The sequence below is a fragment of the Rhipicephalus microplus genome, chromosome X, assembly GCF_043290135.1.
Source record: "Rhipicephalus microplus isolate Deutch F79 chromosome X, USDA_Rmic, whole genome shotgun sequence".
NCBI classification, from domain to species: Eukaryota; Metazoa; Arthropoda; class Arachnida; order Ixodida; family Ixodidae; genus Rhipicephalus; species Rhipicephalus microplus.
Window position 1 is genome coordinate 426,331,790 of NC_134710.1, and position 26,229 is coordinate 426,358,018.

At 46.4% G+C, this 26,229-nt stretch overlaps 1 protein-coding gene across 1 annotated transcript in view; it reads left to right on the forward strand.

The window, feature by feature from the left end:
* The first annotated feature begins 13,583 nt into the window (after positions 1-13,583).
* Positions 13,584-26,229, forward strand: part of LOC119161844 (uncharacterized) — a 30,864-nt gene continuing 18,218 nt past the window's right edge. Inside the window, exons 1-2 of the mRNA XM_037414355.1 lie at positions 13,584-13,598; positions 15,536-15,617. Coding sequence (XP_037270252.1) covers positions 13,584-13,598; positions 15,536-15,617 — 97 coding nt within the window. The remainder of the gene's footprint in view (positions 13,599-15,535; positions 15,618-26,229) is intronic.

Below are 26,229 nucleotides of genomic sequence, written 5' to 3' on the forward strand. Positions count from 1 at the left end.
GTCTTTCCGTGAGCATGTGGCTAACTTCACCTGACGGGAATTGTACATTCATGCTCTGTACTCGAGTGCGTGAAGGCTGCTTATGACTGCGATGACTGAGTTTGAATGCACTGAGAGTGCGTGGGCTAATCGAATCTTCATTATAGTCTTGAAACCAGATGATCATTCCTTCTTTTATCTTTTGCCAAGACTCGTCGTTGTCGAATATGTGGGTGACGTAAAACTTAAATGCCTCACCGGTGACATAGTCGCTGATGTTCGTAACCATCTCCCGTTCCGACCAAGATGCAGCGGTGGCATGGATCTCGAACAGGTTGAACCAGTCCTGTACGGGTCCGTCGTCCGCTGATCCGGTGTACTTAGGCATGTCAAGGTCTTGTGATGCTGCTGTCATGATGCTTGGTGGTCTTGGTGGTCCACGTTCGGTCACTGCGTCTCGCTGAGGTCTTCGATGATGATGGCCGAACGATGAAGTGGTTGCGAGGTCTTCATCCTGTCGACTCGTGTGACGCTACGATGAATGGGTGACGTGGCCTGGCTCATACCCATACCCCATGTGTATTCCGTTCTGCACTTCTTCCTTCTCGGCTTCTACCAATCATCGCTTCATACGTCACACACACACACACACACACACACACACACACACACACACACACACACACACACACACACACACATATATATATATATATATATATATATATATATATATATATATATATATATATATATATATATATATTGCACCGTTACAGTGGTCTAGTGGCTAAGGTACTCGGCTGCTGTCCCGCAGGTCACGGGATCAAATCCTGGCTGTGGCGGCTGCATTTCCGATGGAGGCTGGAGGCGGAAATGTTGTAGGCCCGTGTACTCAGATTTGGGTGCACGTTAAAGAACCCCAGGTGGTCAAAACTTCCGGAGCCCTCCACTACGGCGTCTCTCATAATCATATGGTGGTTTTGGGACGTTAAACCCCACAAATCAATATATATATATATATATATATATATATATATATATATATATATATATATATATATATATATATATATATATATATATATATATATTGGAGGAGCGTTTGTCGCCGGATCCGGGAATAATAGGAGAATAAAAGGAGTTTGACTCACAAGTGAAAAGATTTTTTACTTGACGTTTCGACCGTGGGCCCGGCCTTCGTCAGAATGAAACAAAACACAGCAATGGTAACCACTTATATGCCAGTTGGTCACATGGATTGTAGATAGGTACAATCAATACACGTGGAAAAAATGCGTTCAAAATGTATCAACATACTGTTCGTCAGTAACATACTCGCGTAACAAGAAGATTCAACAGCAATTGACAGCTCATGTGGTGACGAAAAAAACACCGATAACAGAAGATTAACACGTGAAAAACAGCACCTACACTGTTACGGACAATTTTCAAGGATATAATAATAAAAGGTGATCAATGCGCATGACATATTACTGGCGCAAGAACGTTAAGGTGCCGGGATTTTCGTTGAGACCGAAAGCAATGGTACTGAATTTGTGGATGAGATATGATTCCCGGACTTCTCTGTCACGATGGGAGCTAAAGCCTGACTCTAGAATTGTAGCTTTTATCTTGCTGAAGGAATGACCTGGAAGCGCAACGTGTTTCGATAACGGTAAGTTAGGAAGGGAAATCGCGTGTGCTTTATGATTATTAAAACGTAGACGAAAGCTGGTTTCGGTTTGTCCAATGTATTGCATACCACATACAGAGCACTCCAGAAGATAGATTACGTTCGATGTGTAACAGCAAAAGTTACCCTTTATTTTAAGACTGAAACCGGAGGCGGTACTCTGAGCTGAAAGTGATGTTGTCATATGTGCACAAATTTTGCAGCGTGATTTATTGCATGGATGGCAACCCGAATATTGCGGTTTAGTAACTTTAGAGGATGTGACTAAGTCGTGTAAATTTTTAGAGCGTCTGTAGATTACTTTAGGTGGAATCGGGAAGATTGTTCGGAGACGTTGGCTTTGCAAGAGGATATTATGATGCTTTTGAAGAATACAGTTTACTCTGGGAGCCGAAGCTGAATGAGTGAGGACCAGGTTGGTTAGGCGTGAGGTGGCAGTCTTTTTCGGTGCCTTTAATAAGGTCTTGCGTTCGACGAGGTCAGCCTTTTTGAAAGCGTCTTCTACGAGACGGACAGGATAATTCTGTTTAACTAAAGATTCCCTCAGGGAAGTGCAGTTCTGGTGATAATCAGACTCATGTGTACAAACGCGTTTGAAACGGAGTGCCTGACTGTATGGAATGCTGGTCTTCCAGTGCTTTAAATGACTACTGTGAAAATGAAGATATTGGTGCCTGTCTGTGGGCTTCTTGAAAAGCGTGGTGCTTAGTCTGCCGTTCCGCAAAAAAACAGTAATGTCAAGAAAATCTGCGCGCTTGTCCGAGAATGAATGGGAGAATGATATGGAACTGTGAACATTGTTGAACGCTGTTATAAATGAAAGTAATGCATGCTCCCCGTGTTCCCAAATCAGGAAGATGTCGTCAATGTACCTTTTATAAAAAAGTGGCGTTAATGTTTGACTACTCAAGAATTCTTTCTCCAGCACACCCATGAAGATATTAGCGTAATTGGGGCCAATTTTAGTCCCCATGGAAGTCCCGTTCACTTGTACGAAATGTTCATCGTTGAATTCAAAGTTATTGTATTGAAGAATTAATTTCAATAATGTTGCTAATGTTGCGCCATCTATAGAATGGTCGGAGGCCGAACGCTCGTATTCCTGACGAACAGCTTCGATTCCGTCCTTGTGTGGAATGTTTGTATATAGGGAACAAACATCCAGAGTAACCAAGAGGGATCCTTCAGGAATAATTAAATCGGCAATGTCGCTCAAGAATTGGCCTGAGTCTTTGATGTAGGACGGGTAAGTTTGCGGAATATGGCTAATGAGGGTGTCAACAAAACTGGAAATCTTCTCAGTTACGGAACCGATAGCCGAAACTATTGGTCTGCCGGGGTTGCCTGTCTTATGAATTTTGGGTAGTAGATAAAACCTTCCTGCTGAAGGACTTAGCGGGAGCAAGAAAGATAGGTCCTTGACTGTTAACTTTTTATCTGCCACGAGTTGTTCTAATTCTTTTTTGATGACACATTTAAAATCGTTAGTGGGGTCCATTTCCAAGCGTCTGTAGAAGGTGTCATTTCGTAACTGTCTGTAAGCCTCTGAAATATAGTCAACTCGATTCATAAGAACAATGGCGCCTCCTTTGTCTGCTTGCTTGATGACAATGTCGGTATTGTTAGCCAAGCTCTTTATTGCCTCCTTTTCCTTAATAGAAATGTTGCTCTTAAATGGTTGTTGTTTTTGATATGCTTCGAGTAGATCTCGCTGGACCGCTTCAATGTAAAGATCTAGGCATTTCTCGCGTTGAATTGGAGGTGTCCATCGCTTATTCGAAAACAAAGGAGCAGTAGAAGTACTCGACGTAGGCATATTATAGAAAAATTCTCGAAGCCTCATGTTGCGGGCGAAGTTGTCTAAATCTTGTAGGAACTGAAATTCGTTATACCCACCGGAAGCGGGGCAAAAATTGAGGCCACGTGATAATACAGACTTCTCGTCATCTGACAAACAGTGATTGGAAAGGTTTACTATGTTATCATGCTCGGATGTTCTACAGGAAGTTCTTGACGTAGCCCGTGACGCGACAGTCGTCAGAGAGGCCGGTATAGGTACATTATCACGCGCAAGTTTGCTCATCTTAATCTTGACAATCTCATCTCGTTTCTTAAGCCGATACTCATCGAGAAGTATTACTTGTTCTGATGATAACCTTGATTGGGAAAGCAGTTGTCGTACAGTGTTCGACAAAGATTTTGCTGAGTGTTCATAGTGATTTAGGATGATACGGGTCAAATTCAAGGACGCATTCTTTAGTGCATCGTCCCATTTTGCTTGGTGAGTGGGCGACAATTTAACGGCTGGATGATGCACAATCATGAGACCTTTAGGAACCACTGATTCTGACACGTAAGCATTCAATGCGGAAACATGCAACTCTGATCGTATCGTTTTTTCAACTACCTTTCTAGTGCGCAAAAAATAGGTATTGTTGGAGGCAGAATACGTACCATTGCTAACATGTAGTCATTCGGGCTGTAACGTAGTGGCATCAGAGTTTCTGCACTGAACGAATGGGTTGCCAAGAAAACCAGAGGATGCAGCGCTTGGGGGAGAAGCGGTGGCCCGATGGCCACTAGGTGGAGAGGAGGTCAGGTTAGGTCGGACAGGTGGGGGGCTTGGAGAACCAGAGTCAGAAGGACGTCGAAGACGCTTGTTGGTCCTCGCGGGAGGGGCACAACTAGAAGGGCCAGGAAGCGAAGAGGATTGACGGTGTGCACCAAGAGACCCAAATGTTGGTGTACCAACAGATACACGGGAAGAGTTCAGAGTAGAACCGGAAGGAAGTCTGGAAGAGGTCATTGACGCAGGCGCTGTAGTGGAAGGAAGGGTGGAAGACTGGGTAGAGGCGGGCACGAAGGTGTCGACTGGAAGCCGCAGCAAAGGACTTGGCGATGGGTGCGCATTTGACACGGCAGGTAGAGCAGGGAATTCGGAAGTGAAATCGGCATTTGGTAAAGCGTCAACCGAAGAGGAATCGCGCCATGAAGAGGGCGTGCTTCTAGGAAAAGGACCGCACAGCCTGCGAATATGGCTGGCGATTAAAGCGACTCCTTCAAAACTTGGATGTAATCCATCCATGCATAGTGTGCGGCTGGGGGGAAGCCATTCCAACCCATGATCAATGAAGAACACTTGTCGGGAGAATCGGCAATGGTTGCGTAGCAAAAAATTCAAGTGACATGCTTCTCGATTGCAACGGCGAATGAATGCTCTATTCCTAAACTTTCTTCGACGACTTTCGGAACGTGGAAGAATAAGGCTTACGTAAATGCGCCTGACATTAGGGTGCTGTGCAATCACCGCTTCTAGTAGCGAGCAGTACTTTTTGAAGGCGAAGCGACCTGAAGAGGACGCAAGGTCATTTGTGCCGACATGGATAATCACAGTCTGTGCCGTATCCGGGATGAAGTCGAGCAAGTTGTGAACGTCATCAATGAGAGCACCGCACAACGAAACAAATGCAGGTGTGCCGGGAACAACGGGATCGAAATGTTGATGCAAATACTTGGTCTGCGAATCACCCAACACGATTGTGGAAACCTGGCATCTTGGAAACATCCATGATATTCTTTTCACTGTGGGTCGACCGGAATCCAGAGTAAGAGACATTGGAGGAGCGTTTGTCGCCGGATCCGGGAATAATAGGAGAATAAAAGGAGTTTGACTCACAAGTGAAAAGATTTTTTACTTGACGTTTCGACCGTGGGCCCGGCCTTCGTCAGAATGAAACAAAACACAGCAATGGTAACCACTTATATGCCAGTTGGTCACATGGATTGTAGATAGGTACAATCAATACACGTGGAAAAAATGCGTTCAAAATGTATCAACATACTGTTCGTCAGTAACATACTCGCGTAACAAGAAGATTCAACAGCAATTGACAGCTCATGTGGTGACGAAAAAAACACCGATAACAGAAGATTAACACGTGAAAAACAGCACCTACACTGTTACGGACAATTTTCAAGGATATAATAATAAAAGGTGATCAATGCGCATGACATATTACTGGCGCAAGAACGTTAAGGTGCCGGGATTTTCGTTGAGACCGAAAGCAATGGTACTGAATTTGTGGATGAGATATGATTCCCGGACTTCTCTGTCACGATGGGAGCTAAAGCCTGACTCTAGAATTGTAGCTTTTATCTTGCTGAAGGAATGACCTGGAAGCGCAACGTGTTTCGATAACGGTAAGTTAGGAAGGGAAATCGCGTGTGCTTTATGATTATTAAAACGTAGACGAAAGCTGGTTTCGGTTTGTCCAATGTATTGCATACCACATACAGAGCACTCCAGAAGATAGATTACGTTCGATGTGTAACAGCAAAAGTTACCCTTTATTTTAAGACTGAAACCGGAGGCGGTACTCTGAGCTGAAAGTGATGTTGTCATATGTGCACAAATTTTGCAGCGTGATTTATTGCATGGATGGCAACCCGAATATTGCGGTTTAGTAACTTTAGAGGATGTGACTAAGTCGTGTAAATTTTTAGAGCGTCTGTAGATTACTTTAGGTGGAATCGGGAAGATTGTTCGGAGACGTTGGCTTTGCAAGAGGATATTATGATGCTTTTGAAGAATACAGTTTACTCTGGGAGCCGAAGCTGAATGAGTGAGGACCAGGTTGGTTAGGCGTGAGGTGGCAGTCTTTTTCGGTGCCTTTAATAAGGTCTTGCGTTCGACGAGGTCAGCCTTTTTGAAAGCGTCTTCTACGAGACGGACAGGATAATTCTGTTTAACTAAAGATTCCCTCAGGGAAGTGCAGTTCTGGTGATAATCAGACTCATGTGTACAAACGCGTTTGAAACGGAGTGCCTGACTGTATGGAATGCTGGTCTTCCAGTGCTTTAAATGACTACTGTGAAAATGAAGATATTGGTGCCTGTCTGTGGGCTTCTTGAAAAGCGTGGTGCTTAGTCTGCCGTTCCGCAAAAAAACAGTAATGTCAAGAAAATCTGCGCGCTTGTCCGAGAATGAATGGGAGAATGATATGGAACTGTGAACATTGTTGAACGCTGTTATAAATGAAAGTAATGCATGCTCCCCGTGTTCCCAAATCAGGAAGATGTCGTCAATGTACCTTTTATAAAAAAGTGGCGTTAATGTTTGACTACTCAAGAATTCTTTCTCCAGCACACCCATGAAGATATTAGCGTAATTGGGGCCAATTTTAGTCCCCATGGAAGTCCCGTTCACTTGTACGAAATGTTCATCGTTGAATTCAAAGTTATTGTATTGAAGAATTAATTTCAATAATGTTGCTAATGTTGCGCCATCTATAGAATGGTCGGAGGCCGAACGCTCGTATTCCTGACGAACAGCTTCGATTCCGTCCTTGTGTGGAATGTTTGTATATAGGGAACAAACATCCAGAGTAACCAAGAGGGATCCTTCAGGAATAATTAAATCGGCAATGTCGCTCAAGAATTGGCCTGAGTCTTTGATGTAGGACGGGTAAGTTTGCGGAATATGGCTAATGAGGGTGTCAACAAAACTGGAAATCTTCTCAGTTACGGAACCGATAGCCGAAACTATTGGTCTGCCGGGGTTGCCTGTCTTATGAATTTTGGGTAGTAGATAAAACCTTCCTGCTGAAGGACTTAGCGGGAGCAAGAAAGATAGGTCCTTGACTGTTAACTTTTTATCTGCCACGAGTTGTTCTAATTCTTTTTTGATGACACATTTAAAATCGTTAGTGGGGTCCATTTCCAAGCGTCTGTAGAAGGTGTCATTTCGTAACTGTCTGTAAGCCTCTGAAATATAGTCAACTCGATTCATAAGAACAATGGCGCCTCCTTTGTCTGCTTGCTTGATGACAATGTCGGTATTGTTAGCCAAGCTCTTTATTGCCTCCTTTTCCTTAATAGAAATGTTGCTCTTAAATGGTTGTTGTTTTTGATATGCTTCGAGTAGATCTCGCTGGACCGCTTCAATGTAAAGATCTAGGCATTTCTCGCGTTGAATTGGAGGTGTCCATCGCTTATTCGAAAACAAAGGAGCAGTAGAAGTACTCGACGTAGGCATATTATAGAAAAATTCTCGAAGCCTCATGTTGCGGGCGAAGTTGTCTAAATCTTGTAGGAACTGAAATTCGTTATACCCACCGGAAGCGGGGCAAAAATTGAGGCCACGTGATAATACAGACTTCTCGTCATCTGACAAACAGTGATTGGAAAGGTTTACTATGTTATCATGCTCGGATGTTCTACAGGAAGTTCTTGACGTAGCCCGTGACGCGACAGTCGTCAGAGAGGCCGGTATAGGTACATTATCACGCGCAAGTTTGCTCATCTTAATCTTGACAATCTCATCTCGTTTCTTAAGCCGATACTCATCGAGAAGTATTACTTGTTCTGATGATAACCTTGATTGGGAAAGCAGTTGTCGTACAGTGTTCGACAAAGATTTTGCTGAGTGTTCATAGTGATTTAGGATGATACGGGTCAAATTCAAGGACGCATTCTTTAGTGCATCGTCCCATTTTGCTTGGTGAGTGGGCGACAATTTAACGGCTGGATGATGCACAATCATGAGACCTTTAGGAACCACTGATTCTGACACGTAAGCATTCAATGCGGAAACATGCAACTCTGATCGTATCGTTTTTTCAACTACCTTTCTAGTGCGCAAAAAATAGGTATTGTTGGAGGCAGAATACGTACCATTGCTAACATGTAGTCATTCGGGCTGTAACGTAGTGGCATCAGAGTTTCTGCACTGAACGAATGGGTTGCCAAGAAAACCAGAGGATGCAGCGCTTGGGGGAGAAGCGGTGGCCCGATGGCCACTAGGTGGAGAGGAGGTCAGGTTAGGTCGGACAGGTGGGGGGCTTGGAGAACCAGAGTCAGAAGGACGTCGAAGACGCTTGTTGGTCCTCGCGGGAGGGGCACAACTAGAAGGGCCAGGAAGCGAAGAGGATTGACGGTGTGCACCAAGAGACCCAAATGTTGGTGTACCAACAGATACACGGGAAGAGTTCAGAGTAGAACCGGAAGGAAGTCTGGAAGAGGTCATTGACGCAGGCGCTGTAGTGGAAGGAAGGGTGGAAGACTGGGTAGAGGCGGGCACGAAGGTGTCGACTGGAAGCCGCAGCAAAGGACTTGGCGATGGGTGCGCATTTGACACGGCAGGTAGAGCAGGGAATTCGGAAGTGAAATCGGCATTTGGTAAAGCGTCAACCGAAGAGGAATCGCGCCATGAAGAGGGCGTGCTTCTAGGAAAAGGACCGCACAGCCTGCGAATATGGCTGGCGATTAAAGCGACTCCTTCAAAACTTGGATGTAATCCATCCATGCATAGTGTGCGGCTGGGGGGAAGCCATTCCAACCCATGATCAATGAAGAACACTTGTCGGGAGAATCGGCAATGGTTGCGTAGCAAAAAATTCAAGTGACATGCTTCTCGATTGCAACGGCGAATGAATGCTCTATTCCTAAACTTTCTTCGACGACTTTCGGAACGTGGAAGAATAAGGCTTACGTAAATGCGCCTGACATTAGGGTGCTGTGCAATCACCGCTTCTAGTAGCGAGCAGTACTTTTTGAAGGCGAAGCGACCTGAAGAGGACGCAAGGTCATTTGTGCCGACATGGATAATCACAGTCTGTGCCGTATCCGGGATGAAGTCGAGCAAGTTGTGAACGTCATCAATGAGAGCACCGCACAACGAAACAAATGCAGGTGTGCCGGGAACAACGGGATCGAAATGTTGATGCAAATACTTGGTCTGCGAATCACCCAACACGATTGTGGAAACCTGGCATCTTGGAAACATCCATGATATTCTTTTCACTGTGGGTCGACCGGAATCCAGAGTAAGAGACATTGGAGGAGCGTTTGTCGCCGGATCCGGGAATAATAGGAGAATAAAAGGAGTTTGACTCACAAGTGAAAAGATTTTTTACTTGACGTTTCGACCGTGGGCCCGGCCTTCGTCAGAATGAAACAAAACACAGCAATGGTAACCACTTATATGCCAGTTGGTCACATGGATTGTAGATAGGTACAATCAATACACGTGGAAAAAATGCGTTCAAAATGTATCAACATACTGTTCGTCAGTAACATACTCGCGTAACAAGAAGATTCAACAGCAATTGACAGCTCATGTGGTGACGAAAAAAACACCGATAACAGAAGATTAACACGTGAAAAACAGCACCTACACTGTTACGGACAATTTTCAAGGATATAATAATAAAAGGTGATCAATGCGCATGACATATTACTGGCGCAAGAACGTTAAGGTGCCGGGATTTTCGTTGAGACCGAAAGCAATGGTACTGAATTTGTGGATGAGATATGATTCCCGGACTTCTCTGTCACGATGGGAGCTAAAGCCTGACTCTAGAATTGTAGCTTTTATCTTGCTGAAGGAATGACCTGGAAGCGCAACGTGTTTCGATAACGGTAAGTTAGGAAGGGAAATCGCGTGTGCTTTATGATTATTAAAACGTAGACGAAAGCTGGTTTCGGTTTGTCCAATGTATTGCATACCACATACAGAGCACTCCAGAAGATAGATTACGTTCGATGTGTAACAGCAAAAGTTACCCTTTATTTTAAGACTGAAACCGGAGGCGGTACTCTGAGCTGAAAGTGATGTTGTCATATGTGCACAAATTTTGCAGCGTGATTTATTGCATGGATGGCAACCCGAATATTGCGGTTTAGTAACTTTAGAGGATGTGACTAAGTCGTGTAAATTTTTAGAGCGTCTGTAGATTACTTTAGGTGGAATCGGGAAGATTGTTCGGAGACGTTGGCTTTGCAAGAGGATATTATGATGCTTTTGAAGAATACAGTTTACTCTGGGAGCCGAAGCTGAATGAGTGAGGACCAGGTTGGTTAGGCGTGAGGTGGCAGTCTTTTTCGGTGCCTTTAATAAGGTCTTGCGTTCGACGAGGTCAGCCTTTTTGAAAGCGTCTTCTACGAGACGGACAGGATAATTCTGTTTAACTAAAGATTCCCTCAGGGAAGTGCAGTTCTGGTGATAATCAGACTCATGTGTACAAACGCGTTTGAAACGGAGTGCCTGACTGTATGGAATGCTGGTCTTCCAGTGCTTTAAATGACTACTGTGAAAATGAAGATATTGGTGCCTGTCTGTGGGCTTCTTGAAAAGCGTGGTGCTTAGTCTGCCGTTCCGCAAAAAAACAGTAATGTCAAGAAAATCTGCGCGCTTGTCCGAGAATGAATGGGAGAATGATATGGAACTGTGAACATTGTTGAACGCTGTTATAAATGAAAGTAATGCATGCTCCCCGTGTTCCCAAATCAGGAAGATGTCGTCAATGTACCTTTTATAAAAAAGTGGCGTTAATGTTTGACTACTCAAGAATTCTTTCTCCAGCACACCCATGAAGATATTAGCGTAATTGGGGCCAATTTTAGTCCCCATGGAAGTCCCGTTCACTTGTACGAAATGTTCATCGTTGAATTCAAAGTTATTGTATTGAAGAATTAATTTCAATAATGTTGCTAATGTTGCGCCATCTATAGAATGGTCGGAGGCCGAACGCTCGTATTCCTGACGAACAGCTTCGATTCCGTCCTTGTGTGGAATGTTTGTATATAGGGAACAAACATCCAGAGTAACCAAGAGGGATCCTTCAGGAATAATTAAATCGGCAATGTCGCTCAAGAATTGGCCTGAGTCTTTGATGTAGGACGGGTAAGTTTGCGGAATATGGCTAATGAGGGTGTCAACAAAACTGGAAATCTTCTCAGTTACGGAACCGATAGCCGAAACTATTGGTCTGCCGGGGTTGCCTGTCTTATGAATTTTGGGTAGTAGATAAAACCTTCCTGCTGAAGGACTTAGCGGGAGCAAGAAAGATAGGTCCTTGACTGTTAACTTTTTATCTGCCACGAGTTGTTCTAATTCTTATTTGCAATCGACGTTATGGCAATCGACGTTACGCGAAGCAGGTGGGGAGAAGGTGACCGTATTGTAATTTTTGGTATTGAGCGACACGTAGCGGAGTGACCCAAATATATGTGTAGATGTTAAACGCACAGACATGTTGAACCGTCGCACACGTTTTATGCAACGAGTTCTTTGCACTTGCGCAACGATGCCAACAGCGACATGGATATTAGCAACACCAGAAGCCGTAAGCTGATAAGTAATGCTTGAGCTCGTGAGAATAGCAATCCTGGACCCTGCTACAAGAATTATTTTCAGTGGAATAGCACTTAACTATAACTGACGATAACACGACGAGACGGCTAAATCATGAGTGTTATAAAATTGGACAGCCAAAATTGAACCCAACATTAACGTTTTACCAACATTGCCCTTGAATAGGGAATTTTCCCAAAGAAACACCGAGACCTCACGTGGATCAGTGGTAGAACATTAGAGTTCCACGCAGAATACTTGGGTTCGATTCCCACCGGTACGCGGCAGATGTCTGTTTTCCTTCAAGCTCTACCATTTAAATTATCAATGTATCTTGTCGTCGTTAGTGGGTACATGTAAACTGTAGATCACCTGTGGCGCATTTTCGGACACCCGTGGCACATACCTGCGGATATGTGTCACTGTCGAGCGGGAGGTGTTTGACGACGTAAGTGACAGGATAGTAGCATTTTTCTTCTCATGATCAGCGTGTCATTTCGTCAAACAATCTTACCATTTCATACTAATTTTGGTTCACTTGAAATTAGGGTGGTAGTGATGAGAGGATCAAGACGTAGGCGGATAGATAGATAGATGGATAGATACGCAGAGGAGCACCGTAAGTGACTGCAGAACGCGAAGAAAATGACTAGCATTTAAAAACGTCTGTGCATCTATGACAACCGCGATGAGCTAGACCAGGTAATTCATCGGCAAGAACAAGTGATTGATACCCTGAATTGGCACACCCACCTTACTTTTGATGTTTGTAGGCTGCAAACTGTCAACTCGGTTGCCCTCTCGAGAGCGCAGGCAGTCTGCCTTTCCACACGCAAGCAACATATAAAAGCTGATTATAAATTTTTCTTCTAGAGCAAAGGTCTGTTTCAGCAAAATCATTGAAAATGTAGGTTTGCGCACAATAATGCTGCAGTGAAGTGAGTGCACACGGAAAGGGTCATTTTGGTGCGTTATTCTCGTGAACAAAGAGAATGAGGGTATATAATCTCGAGACCTTCTTTTGAATGAGCTAAACGCTCCTAATAAAAAAAAGTTCAACAAATTTGAGAGCTTAGTTTCTTTTTTTCACGTTTTCAAAATGGGCTTTTTGAACAACTTGCTTCCTTAACTACCTTTTTTTTGTACGATCCTGAGGCAAATGAAATTCCGAAGGAATGTTCCAAAGGCCTTTTTTTATAGTTGACAGCGTTTTCAAGTTTCTGTGCGCAATATAAAACGTGCCAAGGAGCATAAAACCTAGGAATTGTTTTTTTTTTAACCGAGTTCGCAAATTTTCCCCATGTGTTCGCTTCTGAGGACAATAAAGAAAGCTTGATCAATGTTCTAAATCCAACGGGAAAAGATTTCGAAGGAAGATGTATAGGTCGTGTTGAATATTGCCGTCGAATCCGAAAATATTTCTTTGACCAAAAACACGGCGGTACAATGTTACCACTTTCCCAAGATGCGCGCGCGCGCGCACGCACACACACACACACACACACACACACACACACACACACACACACACACACACACACACACACACACACACACACACACACACACACACACACATGCACGCACGCATGCAAACACACACAGTTATTCTGTATATTGTAGTCGCCTAACCAACGAATAAAGAGTTAAGACAGAATAAGTCATTATAAGATACCCTATTCTGAATTATTTTCGATCTCTACGAGGGCTCCTATCGAGGTCAAGTTCAGTAGATTGGCCTGTCATACTTCAAGGACTATGACATATCTGCTAGACATGAATGATGGGCAGGTACGAAGAAATCTGAATTAAGAAAGCGCGATGGAGGATCCGAAACGCATAGCAGTTCCTGCACGCGGCGCGCGGCTCGTTCAGTGCTATTCAACTGCAGCGCCGCCGCTACGGGCAACGCGGAAGGGATTAGGTGGCGAGGCACGGTCTCGCCACTCAACATTTCTAGTACACCCTAACATCGCGTAGGCTCTACGTTATTTTGTTCTGGCGTGCATGCGCGGTTATGATGATGATTTGATGATGATGATGACTTGTGGCTTTGCCCTTTGTAACGGATGAACACATATATGTCGTGTTCCAGCCTGGGTATTGCCGCCTACTCGTTGTGCCAAGACAGAAAATCTTTAGCCTGGGTACATGACCTCAATGATTTGTACAAGTTCGGAGGTTATGTTGCGACTGCACGCAAATTTTTCGGTTTGAATAGTTAGTATTCCGTACTGTGAAGAGACTGGGCCTTGAGCATAAGGAAGCTAAATGTCACTCTATTACTTCAGCCACAAGCATTGTCCGAAAACTCGACATCAATAAGGCCGTTTTCCACCAGGTTTCCACAGAGGAGGTTTAACCTCCTTGGTTTCCACAATATTCGGCCTCATGCAGGGTTGACCTCTGAGATCCGTTTCTCAATAACCAAAGGACGCGATTGCTGATTGCAAAAGTAGGCCGAAGCTAACTTTAGTTGAAGTTTTTATACAATTAGAAAACAAACTCTTACAAAATGTTTTGTGTGCGCGTTGTTTTACTTGTTTCGGCATCTATTTGTCACCTCATGGTCACGTGCTGGAAAACGCGGGCTATTCAAATTCGAGTTTAGAAATTTTCACACGTATGGCTCCTGCATGTTCTATTGAAAGACATTACTAATTACGATATCAATGCGAAGAGAAAAAATAAACGAAAAGACAGCTCGCCGCCGGCAGGGATCGAACCTGCAACTTTCGGATAACGCGCCCGCTGCCCATAATACCCCAATGCTCTACCAGTTGAATACAGGAGGTTCGCAAGACACGTCGTTCGTCCGTCTGAGGCGCTAGCGGCGTCCGCCGCCATCTCGTTTCCTCGTGGTGGTGCAGATAAAGGTTTAAAATTTAAACCTCCTTGGTGCGGATGTTCTCATATGGCGTGCTTCATCGGTTCTGTCTAAACGGCCAGCGACGATGAGAAGCTGTGTGTTTGACAGTGTGCACGACGCTGCAGCGTGTACGTATAAGGTGCGTTTGAGTGCGCGGAAACCACCAAGATTGATGCGCTGCCGTTTCGATGCTGGGATAATTTCGGGGTCCCCGCCCACGTGCAACGCTTGTAATATCAGGTTTACTTGTCCATAACCCTGTAAAGTGGACGGCAGCATGATCTCGATTGGTTGAACATTGGACGCTTTATCCGAAGGTTGCAGGTGCGGTCCCTGCCGGTAAAATGTTGTCTTGTTGTCTAGTTTGCTTTGTAGACATATTAATTACTGCGATAAAATTTGAACAGTACCACTAACGTGCCCTATGTCTTTTCGGGCTTCAATATATTTAATTTTTCGATAAAGTTGTTTCAAGCGAAGAAACGATCCCTTAAAATCCCATTCTGTCGTTCGTTCACAAGTTAAAAGATATCACGCCCCTTTGAGCGTTGGACTATGCGTACGCAAGCCCCTAAGCAGCGTGCATACGCACACCCTTGCGCTCCATTGTTTTCACCTTGTGTGTGGATGAAGTACAGAATACAGCACAAAAGAAAGCAAAGACCAAGTGGCCAGGGATGGCTTGTCGTCGCAAATCATCCCTAGTCGTTTGGTCTCTGCTTTTCTGGATTGCAACTCTTTCAAGGTGCAAGCCACATGCCGCGGACGTAGGACCCCACATACCCATCCTCGTTTCTTTCTGCCCAATTGCAGCTGGTTCTGTTCTCACTCTCCTAACTTTCTTGGTGTTATTCCATAGCTCGAACACGTGGTGGCCGAGCTCCTGAAAAAGGAGGTGGCCTTGTTCGTGCCCACGGGAACCATGGGAAACCTGGCAGCAGGTGAGAGAGATGTCTTACGAACGTCCACTATACCGCGATCTGCCTCCATTCTCCTTGGTTCTTGTATATATGCGCATATATATGCACGCGTACAGTCCTGCTCAAAAGTTCCCAAGCCATGCTTTCGTATAAATACATTTGATAGTGGCCTGGGAACGTTTGACCCCTCCCTGCATTTTACGTAATGTCTGCATGTACCTTAGCGAACAATTAGAAAATAAATACGGGGGGAGGGGTAATCCTGAATTGGCAGGGACAATAGATGTAAATTCGCCATTGTCACGATGTCCCGACTCATATGCTCCCTTCCACTATCGGGAAAGTTCCCTAATCGCCTAATAATTGGTGGCTTTAATTCTAGCGATACCGGTTGTCCTGGCACCTACCAAAATGGCAGAGAGCAGTTTTGGTAGGTGCCAAACTAAACAAAAAATACATTGTGGGAGTGACGCACTAAGTAGTGCAATGATTGAAGCAGCGGAGCCCTGGTCCTTTTCTGCGCCCTCATTCCCTTTCCCACCACCTTGCTACACTTAGCCATGCAAGACTGTGCTACGCTTGATCCTTTCCCTTTCTTACCTTCTTCCTATGCTAATGCCGCGCGTGTGTACCAGTGGCGGCGACAACGAAGCAGCGCGAGTGTTCTTAGCCGAGCGCAGCGACGAAGAAGACGTTGCAGTCTTTTCTGTGATCGATAAAACCGATATATATATATATATATATATATATATATATATATATATATATATATATATATATATATATATATATATATATATATATATATATATATATATATATATTGTCACGGGCGTCCCGCGAAAAAGACGAAGGCGACAGCGCATACGCGCATCTGCACGCTTTTATGCAGAACGCAACAACGAGAAAGATGAGGAACTCTCTCTCACGCGGTTAACAAAAAGACCGACCCGCTGCTGTTTTCTCAGCGTCTTCGAGTACGACCTCTCTCTTGACGTCGCGACACTGGTGGAGGTGCTGGGGCCTGCAACCTGATGCAAGAAAGCGTTGTTCGGGACCGTACACCCAGCCCGGAGCCTCAACGTCTTGTTGCGACTCCAGTACACCGATTCAGCCGGCGCCTATTAGGCCTAAGCCCAGAACTCTTGATGGCATCTCCTGTTACCAACATGGCGGCCCCTTCAGCGTCTGCGAATCTTCCCCCGGCCTCGGCCCAGACGACTCACCCTTACCAGGTAACTTTTGAGACTCCTCGTGTTCCCGAAGTCTTCCGTGGAGAACCGTATGAAGATGTCGAGGACTGGCTCGACCAGTTCGAGCGGACCGCTGTGGTGAATCGTTGGAGCGTGCAAGAAAAACTTGGCCGTGCCTACTTCGCAATGGAAAATAGCGCTCGCACATGGTACGAGAACAGGGAGCCTACTTTCCAAACCTGGGACAATTTCCGCCAAAAGCTTCTCGAGACGTTCCTGAGTGCGGACCGACGGGATCTCGCACAACAGATGATCGAAGCCCGCATGCAAAAGCCGAACGAAAGCGTGGCCATGTTCGCTGAGGATATGGCCCGCCTATTTCGCCGCGCTGACCCTGACATGCCCGAGGCAAGGAAAGTTCGTCATCTGATGCGGGGAGTTAAGGAACCGCTTTTCACCGGCCTTGTACGAAATCCGCCAACAACAGTGGATGAATTCATCAAAGAGGCGACTGTCATTGAGCGGGCGCTCCGGCAACGATGCCGCCACTTTGACCGCCTGCCCGACCAAACGCCTGTTGGTGCCGCCGCTCAAAACGCTGCCGTTTCTGAAAACTCTTTACGGCAAATGATTCGACAAATCCTGCGGGAAGAGCTGCGGGCTCTTGGCCTTCCGTCTACCGATCCCCCAGTTGCTTCTGTTGCAGAAATCGTGCGCCAGGAACTACGGCAAGCCTTTCCATCACCGGCGCCACCACCCGAACCACGTCCACTGACCTATGCTGATGCCGTCCGCCGTCATCCGCCTGCCCCAGAAGAAGCACCCTTTCAGCCGCGGCCCGTTACCTTGCCGTGGTGGCAGCGTGAACCTGTGCGGCGACCACCAGTACGTCGGACCGACTTGTGGCGCACTGCCGACCGTCCACCCCTTTGTTTCCACTGCGGCGAACCAGGCCACATCTCGCGCTACTGCCGTCATCGAGAAACCCGGTTTTCTCGGCCCGCTTCTTTTTATTCTGAAGACCCTCGTGACCATGGTGCTGATCACCTACCGACCAACCAAGCGTCTTCACCAAGTCGTCGCTGGCGGTCTCCCTCACCTGCACGAGGTCAAAATTCCCCGAATCGCCAAAGATACGCGGACGCCATCAGAAACCGCTCCCCAAGCCCGTGCCAGGGAAACTAACTGCCGCGACCTCCGGGGGCAAGGTTGCCAATTGCCGAGACGCCAAAAAGACCCCCTTGCCTCTACACAAAGACGACGTGACGACGGTGATGACGAAGACGACAACAACCACGAGTACTACTGCCAATGAATTTGTACGTGCCGACCTCAGCGTTATTATAGACGGACACCACGTAACAGCACTGGTTGACACTGGTGCTGACTTCTCTATTATGCGACAAGAGCTCGCCGACCGCCTTAAGAAGGTTAAGACGCCGTGGAGTGGGCCGAGTATAAGAAGTGCTGGTGGGCAGCTAATGACGCCAACTGGTAAATGCACCGCTCGGCTCGTAATCGATGATTCGAACTTCGTCACCACTTTTGTCATTTTACCGGACTGTTGTAAAGAGTTGATTTTGGGTATGGATTTTCTGCGAGAGTACGGTGCTATCATCAACATCCCAGAACGTATCGTCACCTTTTCCGCCCATCCTTACGTCGACGCCACCACTGAAGAACAACTGCAACGTTTACGTGTAGCCGATGATGTGATGCTCCTGCCGAGATCTTGCTGCCTTGTGTCGGTGTTGTGTGAACGGCAGTGCCGTAATGAGGTGATAGCGGAGCGAATAGACACGCTATTGCTTACGCAAGGTGTTTCAATAGCGAGAGGCATTCTGGCACTAATTGATGGGCGGGCAGAAGTCCTCATCACCAACTTCAGCAACGAGCGTCGTCACATCCAGAAGGGCACCGCGATTGCCTACTACGACGACGTGGACCAAGCCATAGATTGCTTCGCTTTGCAACCGGACGAGGCGACCATCCCAGCCTCGACACCTTTGTCTGTCAACATTTGCTCAACCCTGCCAGCCTCGGAAAAACAGCGCCTACTAGAGCTGATACACCAGTTCAAAAATTGTTTTTCGTGCACGTCGAAAGTCAAGCAAACACCACTGACCCGGCACCGAATCATCATTGAAGAAAATACGAGACCGATCCGTCAAAACCCATACCGTGTGGCTCCGAAAGGACGTGAGGAGATCCAAAAGCAAGTTCAGAAGATGCTCCAAGATGACGTAATACAGCCTTCCAAGAGTCCCTGGGCATCCCCCGTGGTATTGGTTAAAAAGAAAGACGGCAGCTTGCGTTTCTGTATAGATTACCGCAAGTTAAACCAAGTAACGAAGAAAGACGTCTACCCACTGCCACGTATAGATGACTCTCTTGATCGGCTGCGGCATGCACGCTATTTCTCATCGATTGACCTGCGAAGTGGCTATTGGCAAATAGAGGTCGACGAGAGAGACCGTGAGGAAACTGCTTTCGTGACGCCCGACGGTCTTTATGAATTTAAAGTGCGTCCATTTGGGTTATGCTCAGCGCCAGCCACTTTTCAGCGTTTAATGGACACTGTGCTATCAGGACTTAAGTGGCAGACATGCTTGGTTTATCTAGACGACGTTGTCGTCTTCTCAGCTACATTCGAGGAACACCTAAGTCGGTTATTCGCAGTTCTACAAGCTATACGTTCGGCTGGCCTGATTTTAAAGCCAGAGAAGTGCTATTTCGGTTTCAACGAACTTTGCTTCTTAGGCCACGTGGTCAGCCACGAAGGTGTTCGACCTGACCCGGGCAAAATCGACGCTGTCGCAAAGTTCCCGCACCGCATGACAAAAGAGCAGTGAGACGCTTCTTAGGCCTCTGCGCTTATTACCGACGATTCATCGCCAACTTTTCGTCTATTGCGGCGACTCTGACGCGGCTCACACGAGAGGATGTCCCCTTTCTTTGGAGCGAAAAGGAACAAACAGCGTTCAACGAATTACGCCAACGCCTCCAAACACCTCCGGTTCTGGCGCACTTTGACCAGGAAGCGCCAACAGCACTTCACACCGACGCAAGCAATGTAGGCCTGGGCGCCGTACTGATACAATGGCAAGATAACTCCGAGAAAGTGATAGCCTATGCCAGCAGAGCTCTCTCTCGCACGGAAGAGAACAACTCGACTACCGAGAAAGAGTGCCTCGCCGTGGTTTGGGCGGTTCTCAAATTTCGACCGTATCTGTACGGCCGCTCATTCAAGGTCGTCAGTGATCACCACTCGCTTTGCTGGCTCACTAACTTGAAAGACCCATCCGGCCGTTTAGCACGCTGGAGCCTTCGGCTTCAGGAGTTTGATATGACCATTATTTATAAATCAGGGAAGAAGCACACCGACGCAGACTGTCTCTCGCGGTCACCCGTTGAGCCTGCCGCTATTAATGATGAGTCTATGGACGCCGCATTCTTGGGAGTCATCAACGCGGCCACTATCTCACAAGAGCAGCGCCGTTACCCTGCCCTGCTTTCGCTTATCGATTTCTTAGAAGAATTTTTGCGAGAGGAGTGCCATCTTTTTGTTTAAGGAACAACGTCCTATACAAGAAAAACTTTTCTCCCACCGGCAGCCCATACTTGCTCGTCGTCCCTGCATCACTGCGAAAAGAAATCCTGGAAGCCTGCCATGATGAAGTCACCTCTGGTCATCTCGGTTACACTCGAACATTGTCCCGTCTGCAAAACAGTTACTACTGGCCTAACCTACCTGCTGCTGTGAAACATCACGTCCAAACATGTGCCGACTGTCAAAGACGCAAAGCTCCACCCGGCAGGCCGGCAGGCTTATTACATTCCGTTCAAGTACCAGCAAAGCCATTCGCCCAAATCGGAATGGATTTCCTGGGCCCATTCCCAACTTCTACCACAGAGAACAGATGGATCATTGTCGCCACTGATTACTTGTCTCGCTACGCAGAAACTAAAGCCATGCCGAGGGCCACAGCAGCAGAAGCGGCTCATTTCTTCATAGAAAACGTCGTCCTTCGGCATGGTGCTCCAACAGTTCTCATCACGGATAGAGGAACTGCGTTCGTGGCAGAACTTTTGGAGTTGGTTCTCAGGCTCAGTGGTACAGCTCACCGGAGAACAACGGCGTACCACCCACAAACAAACGGACTAACAGAGCGGCTTAATAAGACCCTCGCAGACATGCTCTGCATGTATGTCGACACAGAACACAAGAACTGGGACGAAATCTTGCCTTATGTGACCTTCGCCTATAATACTGCCCGACAGGAAACTACCGGAATGACGCCGTTTAGTTTAATACACGGGCGCGAAGACACTACAACGTTGGACGCTATGCTGGCGCACGAGTGTGACGACACTCACGCTGACGCCGAAGAATTTGGTCAGCGTGCCGAAGAAGCCCGACAGCTAGCCCGCGTGCGTATTTGTCACCAGCAACACAAAGATGCGAAACGGTACGACCTACGACATAAATTGATAACCTACAAACCAGGCGACAAGGTATGGGTCTGGATCACAATACGTAGACGCGGACTTTCAGAAAAGCTAATACGACGATACTTTGGCCCATATCGAGTCACCCGACGATTGAACGACATCAACTACGAAGTTATTTCCGACGGCAATTGCAGTTCCAGTCGCCGAAACTGCTCAACCGAAATCGTGCATGTCATCCGGATGAAACCCTACTTGTCCAGCTAACTCTCGTTTGTCCTGTGCGTGCCGGTGCATATGTGCGTTTTTATAAGTAGAGTGCCTTGGCTGCGCATCGGGACGATGCCATTTTTGGAGGGAGGCAAATGTCACGGGCGTCCCGCGAAAAAGACGAAGGCGACAGCGCATACGCGCATCTGCACGCTTTTATGCAGAACGCAACAACGAGAAAGATGAGGCACTCTCTCCCACGCGGTTAACAAAAAGACCGACCCGCTGCTGTTTTCTCAGCGTCTTCGAGTACGACCTCTCTCTTGACGTCGCGACAATATATATATATATATATATATATATATATATATATATATATATATATATATATATATATATATATATATATATATATATATATATATATATATATATATATATATAGTGTGAGTAATAATTCAATGGGCCAGTTAGTCTTCGTGAAGGTATGAGATATGGCACAACGGGAGCGTTGTCAACAAGGATAAATATATTTATTTCCCAACAGTTTCGGGAGGGGTCCTCCCTTCATCAGGGGATGAGTTATACTGACATGAGCTCCCAAACTTCGTTGCTGCCGCATCCCTCTCGCCTTGAAAAATGTTTGCGAGAGTGAGAGGGAACTAGAAAAAGGAAAAAAAAGGAGGGGAGAAAAAAGACGAAAAAGAAAAAGAAAGAAAAGAAAGAAAGTAAAAAAGAGGAAGAACCACTGTCAACACTGAGAACGAAGCCAACTGTCCGTCTACATCCACATACGGTTCATATCACGTGCTGTTCAGTTCTTGACGTGTGTCGGGCCACCCAAGATTGTCGCCGCGGTGCCGGGAGGGTCCGTGACAGCGTGCATAAAGAAAGGGGTTTCCCCGTAATGGGTCGGTCGGCGGGCGGCGTGCGTAAAGGAAGGAAATCCCGTTAATGGGCCGGTCGGCTAGTTACCTTTAATCTTCGTCCGTTTCCCTTCAATGGTCATCAAGTGGTAGGCGAAGGCAAACACTTTGTATGTGCATGTGAAAAAAAAAGAAAGAAAGGACAGTGTACACGTACGAGTCAGTCAGAAAAAAGCATGGTCTCCAGCTATCAATCTTTGTCACCAATTTTCTCCTGGCTTACTTCTCGGAGGCAGTTGAGTTTTCCGGGGTCCTCGTTGATGCCGGCTACTACTGTACGAAATTTGAAAATAAAATATGCCTCACGCTGTTCGCGCTCACGTCTGTTTGAGAAACCGGACTGCAAAAGAGTTACGCTGATATTTTCAAAACTGTGGTTTGGCAGGCGCAGATGTCTAGATAAAGGTAGCTTCGGCAGTGAAGTGGCGTGGTACCGGTGATTATTGAACCGCAGCCGAAATGGCGTGTCTGTTTGACCGATATATTCTTGTCCACAGATGTTGCAATGTAGCATGTATATTACGTTACTTGAGTCACAATAAAGGCTTTCAGTTATGCAGAATTTGAAATCCGAGAAGTTCGCTTTGGATTCACGTGTATTGACCATCTGTGGGCATACCTTGCATCGAGCTTTTCCGCAGGGATGGCACCCTGATTGAAATTTGGGGGTGTTTGTTTTTGCTCTGACAAGAATGTCCTTCAGATTTTTATCCCGGCGGTACACCACGTGAGGTGGCTTCGCGAAAATAGAAGTTAGTCGTTTGCTTTGCCTGATTATGTTGAAATGGCGGGAAAGTATGTTGTTGATTCGTGGCGCTGATGAGGAGTAAGTTAGTACAAGGTTCGTTTGGGAAGTCGTTTTATATACTCTGTTTGGTCCCTTAATTATATCATTCCTGTTCACGTTGCGAACACGTAGTATGACATCGTCAATGATGTCTTCCGGATAATTTTGTTTCAATAAGGAATGCTTTAGGTGTTCCGCGTGTCTGTCAAATTCCCGCATATCGGTGCATATTCTTCGGTACCGGTAGGCCTGAGAATATGGAATACCCGTTTTGCAATGCTTTGGGTGGCTGCTGTTGAAATGTAGGTACATCATGTCAGTATAACTCATCCCCTGATGAAGGGAGGACCCCTCCCGAAACTGTTGGGAAATAAATATATTTATCCTTGTTGACAACGCTCTCGTTGTGCCATATCTCATATATATATATACACCCACCATTACCTCTGTCTCAAATCGCATCTGATAGCTTGCGTGGATCCCTGCTGAGATATACTCCTTTTTCGATTTTTGGCTTTTCTATCTATATAATTTTTTCAGTCCAAAATTACTTTGTGTTTGAAAAGCATAAGCATTTTACTTAAGATCCTGCCGCCCGTTCTTGGCAGATCCCCCTTTGTGGGAGTGCGCCGGAGTAACAAGGATCATCATCATCATCATTCTCCGTGGGGGGTTATGTCATTCTTCCGGGAATCATTATCATCAATAAACCGTATTTGTGAGTGGTTTCTCGTGTGCTCTTCGATACCGCGTCGTCACACTAGTAGAGGTGCTGGGTATAGTCGATATGCTTGGCACACCTTCACGGAGCCGACAATCGAGCCCGGAATCGCCACCACGCATCGACACACCGGCTCACCATTTCAGCCCGAGCTCAATCCCCTGTGAGAAAGCCCCAGCAATCGCTCCACCACGGTGGTCTAGTGGCTAAGGTACTCGGCTGCATACCCGCAGGTCGCGGGTTCGAATCCCGGCTGTGGCGGCTGCATTTCCGATGGAGGCGGAAATGTTGTAGGCCCGTGTACTCAGATTTGGGTGCACGTTAAAGAACCCCAGGTGGTCAAAATTTCCAGAGCCCTCCACTACGGCGTCTCTCATAATCAAATGGTGGTTTTGGGACGTTAAACCCCACATATCAATCAAGCCCCAGCAATCGCTTGCCTCCTTCAGCCACATTAGTCATACGTCATCCTTTAAAGGGAAACTAAAGCCAACGATTGGGTCGACGTTGATTGTTGAAATGGCAGCCCAGAAACGTTGTAGTGTCACTTTTGTGCCAAGGAAGGGACTATTTTTAACATAAAGTCACGTTTTAGTGCTCTGCATTGGGTTAACACTTCAAGTTACCCGCCTCAAGAAGCGGACCGACTGGACCGTCTCACGTCACTATTGCCGTGCACAACGTTGCCCTGCTTTACTGCGCTAGTAGCAGAAAACCGAAAGCAGCGGGAGCCACAGCAGCAACAATAGCCATTGATCAATTTCCCGCCGTTGGCTTCGAGATTGTAGACACTTTTGTTTCAACTGCGCCCCGCTAGATGGCGCAACCTGTACCATTTAACCTCTGTTCGCACTGTCACGGTGGATGGACGTGTTTTTTGAGCGCTCCCGATCGACTGCGCAGATAAGTGGTCTTGCATGTTTTCAGCTTGCCTTTATAATCAATAAGGCAGCAGTTAAAATCTTTGTAGCACCTATTTTATTGTACGGCTTTTTCGGGGGTCAGTCACCAGGTATTTATTAGTTTGTGCGTGTGTGTGTGTTTGATTTTTGTTTTTTGTTTTTTTTTCTTTTGCCACCCCGTGGGTAAGGGGCACGTACATTGAACTTGCAAATTTTTGTAGTAGAGCTTAAACTATCTCTTTTTTGTAAGGCAAGGCTCGAGATTTGTAATTATCGAGTGAGACAAGTCATAGGAACAATTTGTGTCAGAAAGACATGGTTAAAAAGACTGTAAAGTGTTCAGGATGCGGGGTGGGTTTGAAAGTGGACCCAAGTGGAGAAGCGGATGGAGAAGAGGCTGTCGCGAAGTGTAGGCAATGTGAGGTCGAGGAAAAAATGGAGAAAATGATGGTTGCCTAAAGTGAACTGTTGATAAGAATCACCAAGCAGGAGACTGCGTTGGTGACAGAGCAAGAGAAAACGAGTGCAATGGGAGAAAGCCTTAAGTCCTCCGAAGAAGCAGTAGCCAAAGTGAACAGAGGAGTGGCCTATGGAGAGAACAGTAGAGAACCGGCAACCAGAACGACGGAGAAGAAAGAGCAAGCAAGTTTGGAAAAACAGGTTCAGTCGGTTCAATTGTCGCAAGGCCCAGCTTCAGCAAAGTAGTGGTGGGGCTGGGAGGGGACAAAGCAGCTGGCGTCACATGTGCAAGTAACCCCCAGGTGCAGGACGCTTCAGCTGAAAAGTCACAGCATGTGATAATCACCGGGGACTCGAATTGAAATCGATGCACAGAAGCCATCAAAAAGAGGGTAAGATGTGACAAGAGGGTTGCAGTAGGGGCGTTTCCAGGACGCAAGCTAAAAGCAGTCTTGAGGCAAGCGAGCGCAAAACTCAAAACTACAGCTGATAGACGAAACTTCGTGATAATTTCAGGCGGTTTAAACGATGTCTTAAATGAAGATACAGCAGGACTAGTAACCACACGGGTGGTTTTCAACGAGACAGAATTCACTTCGATGGGCGGCTAGGTTATGAGGTGGGTTGGTGACTTGCAGGACGCGAAGTAGCTTTTTTTGGGGGCACGCGGGCCCTTCAGGGTGCAGGATAGCTACTAACGAGGAAAACAACCAGGGAGACTCTTAGACAGGTGGTATGGAGGGATGCGATTCCAAAGTGGCACCAGTATCTAAGATAGGTAGAGTCCGCGGCAGAAGTAGACGTATTGCCACGAGCGCCGAGCCAATTCAGATATAGCGTATATTAACATGCAGAGTGGTGGGCACAGGCTGAATTGGGAAGAGATAGAAGAACAGCTAAGGAAGGAGAGGCCAATGGTATACGGTTTTGTAGAAACACATCTGAGGGACATGGAACAACCTCCTAACAATGCGGACTACGCGTGG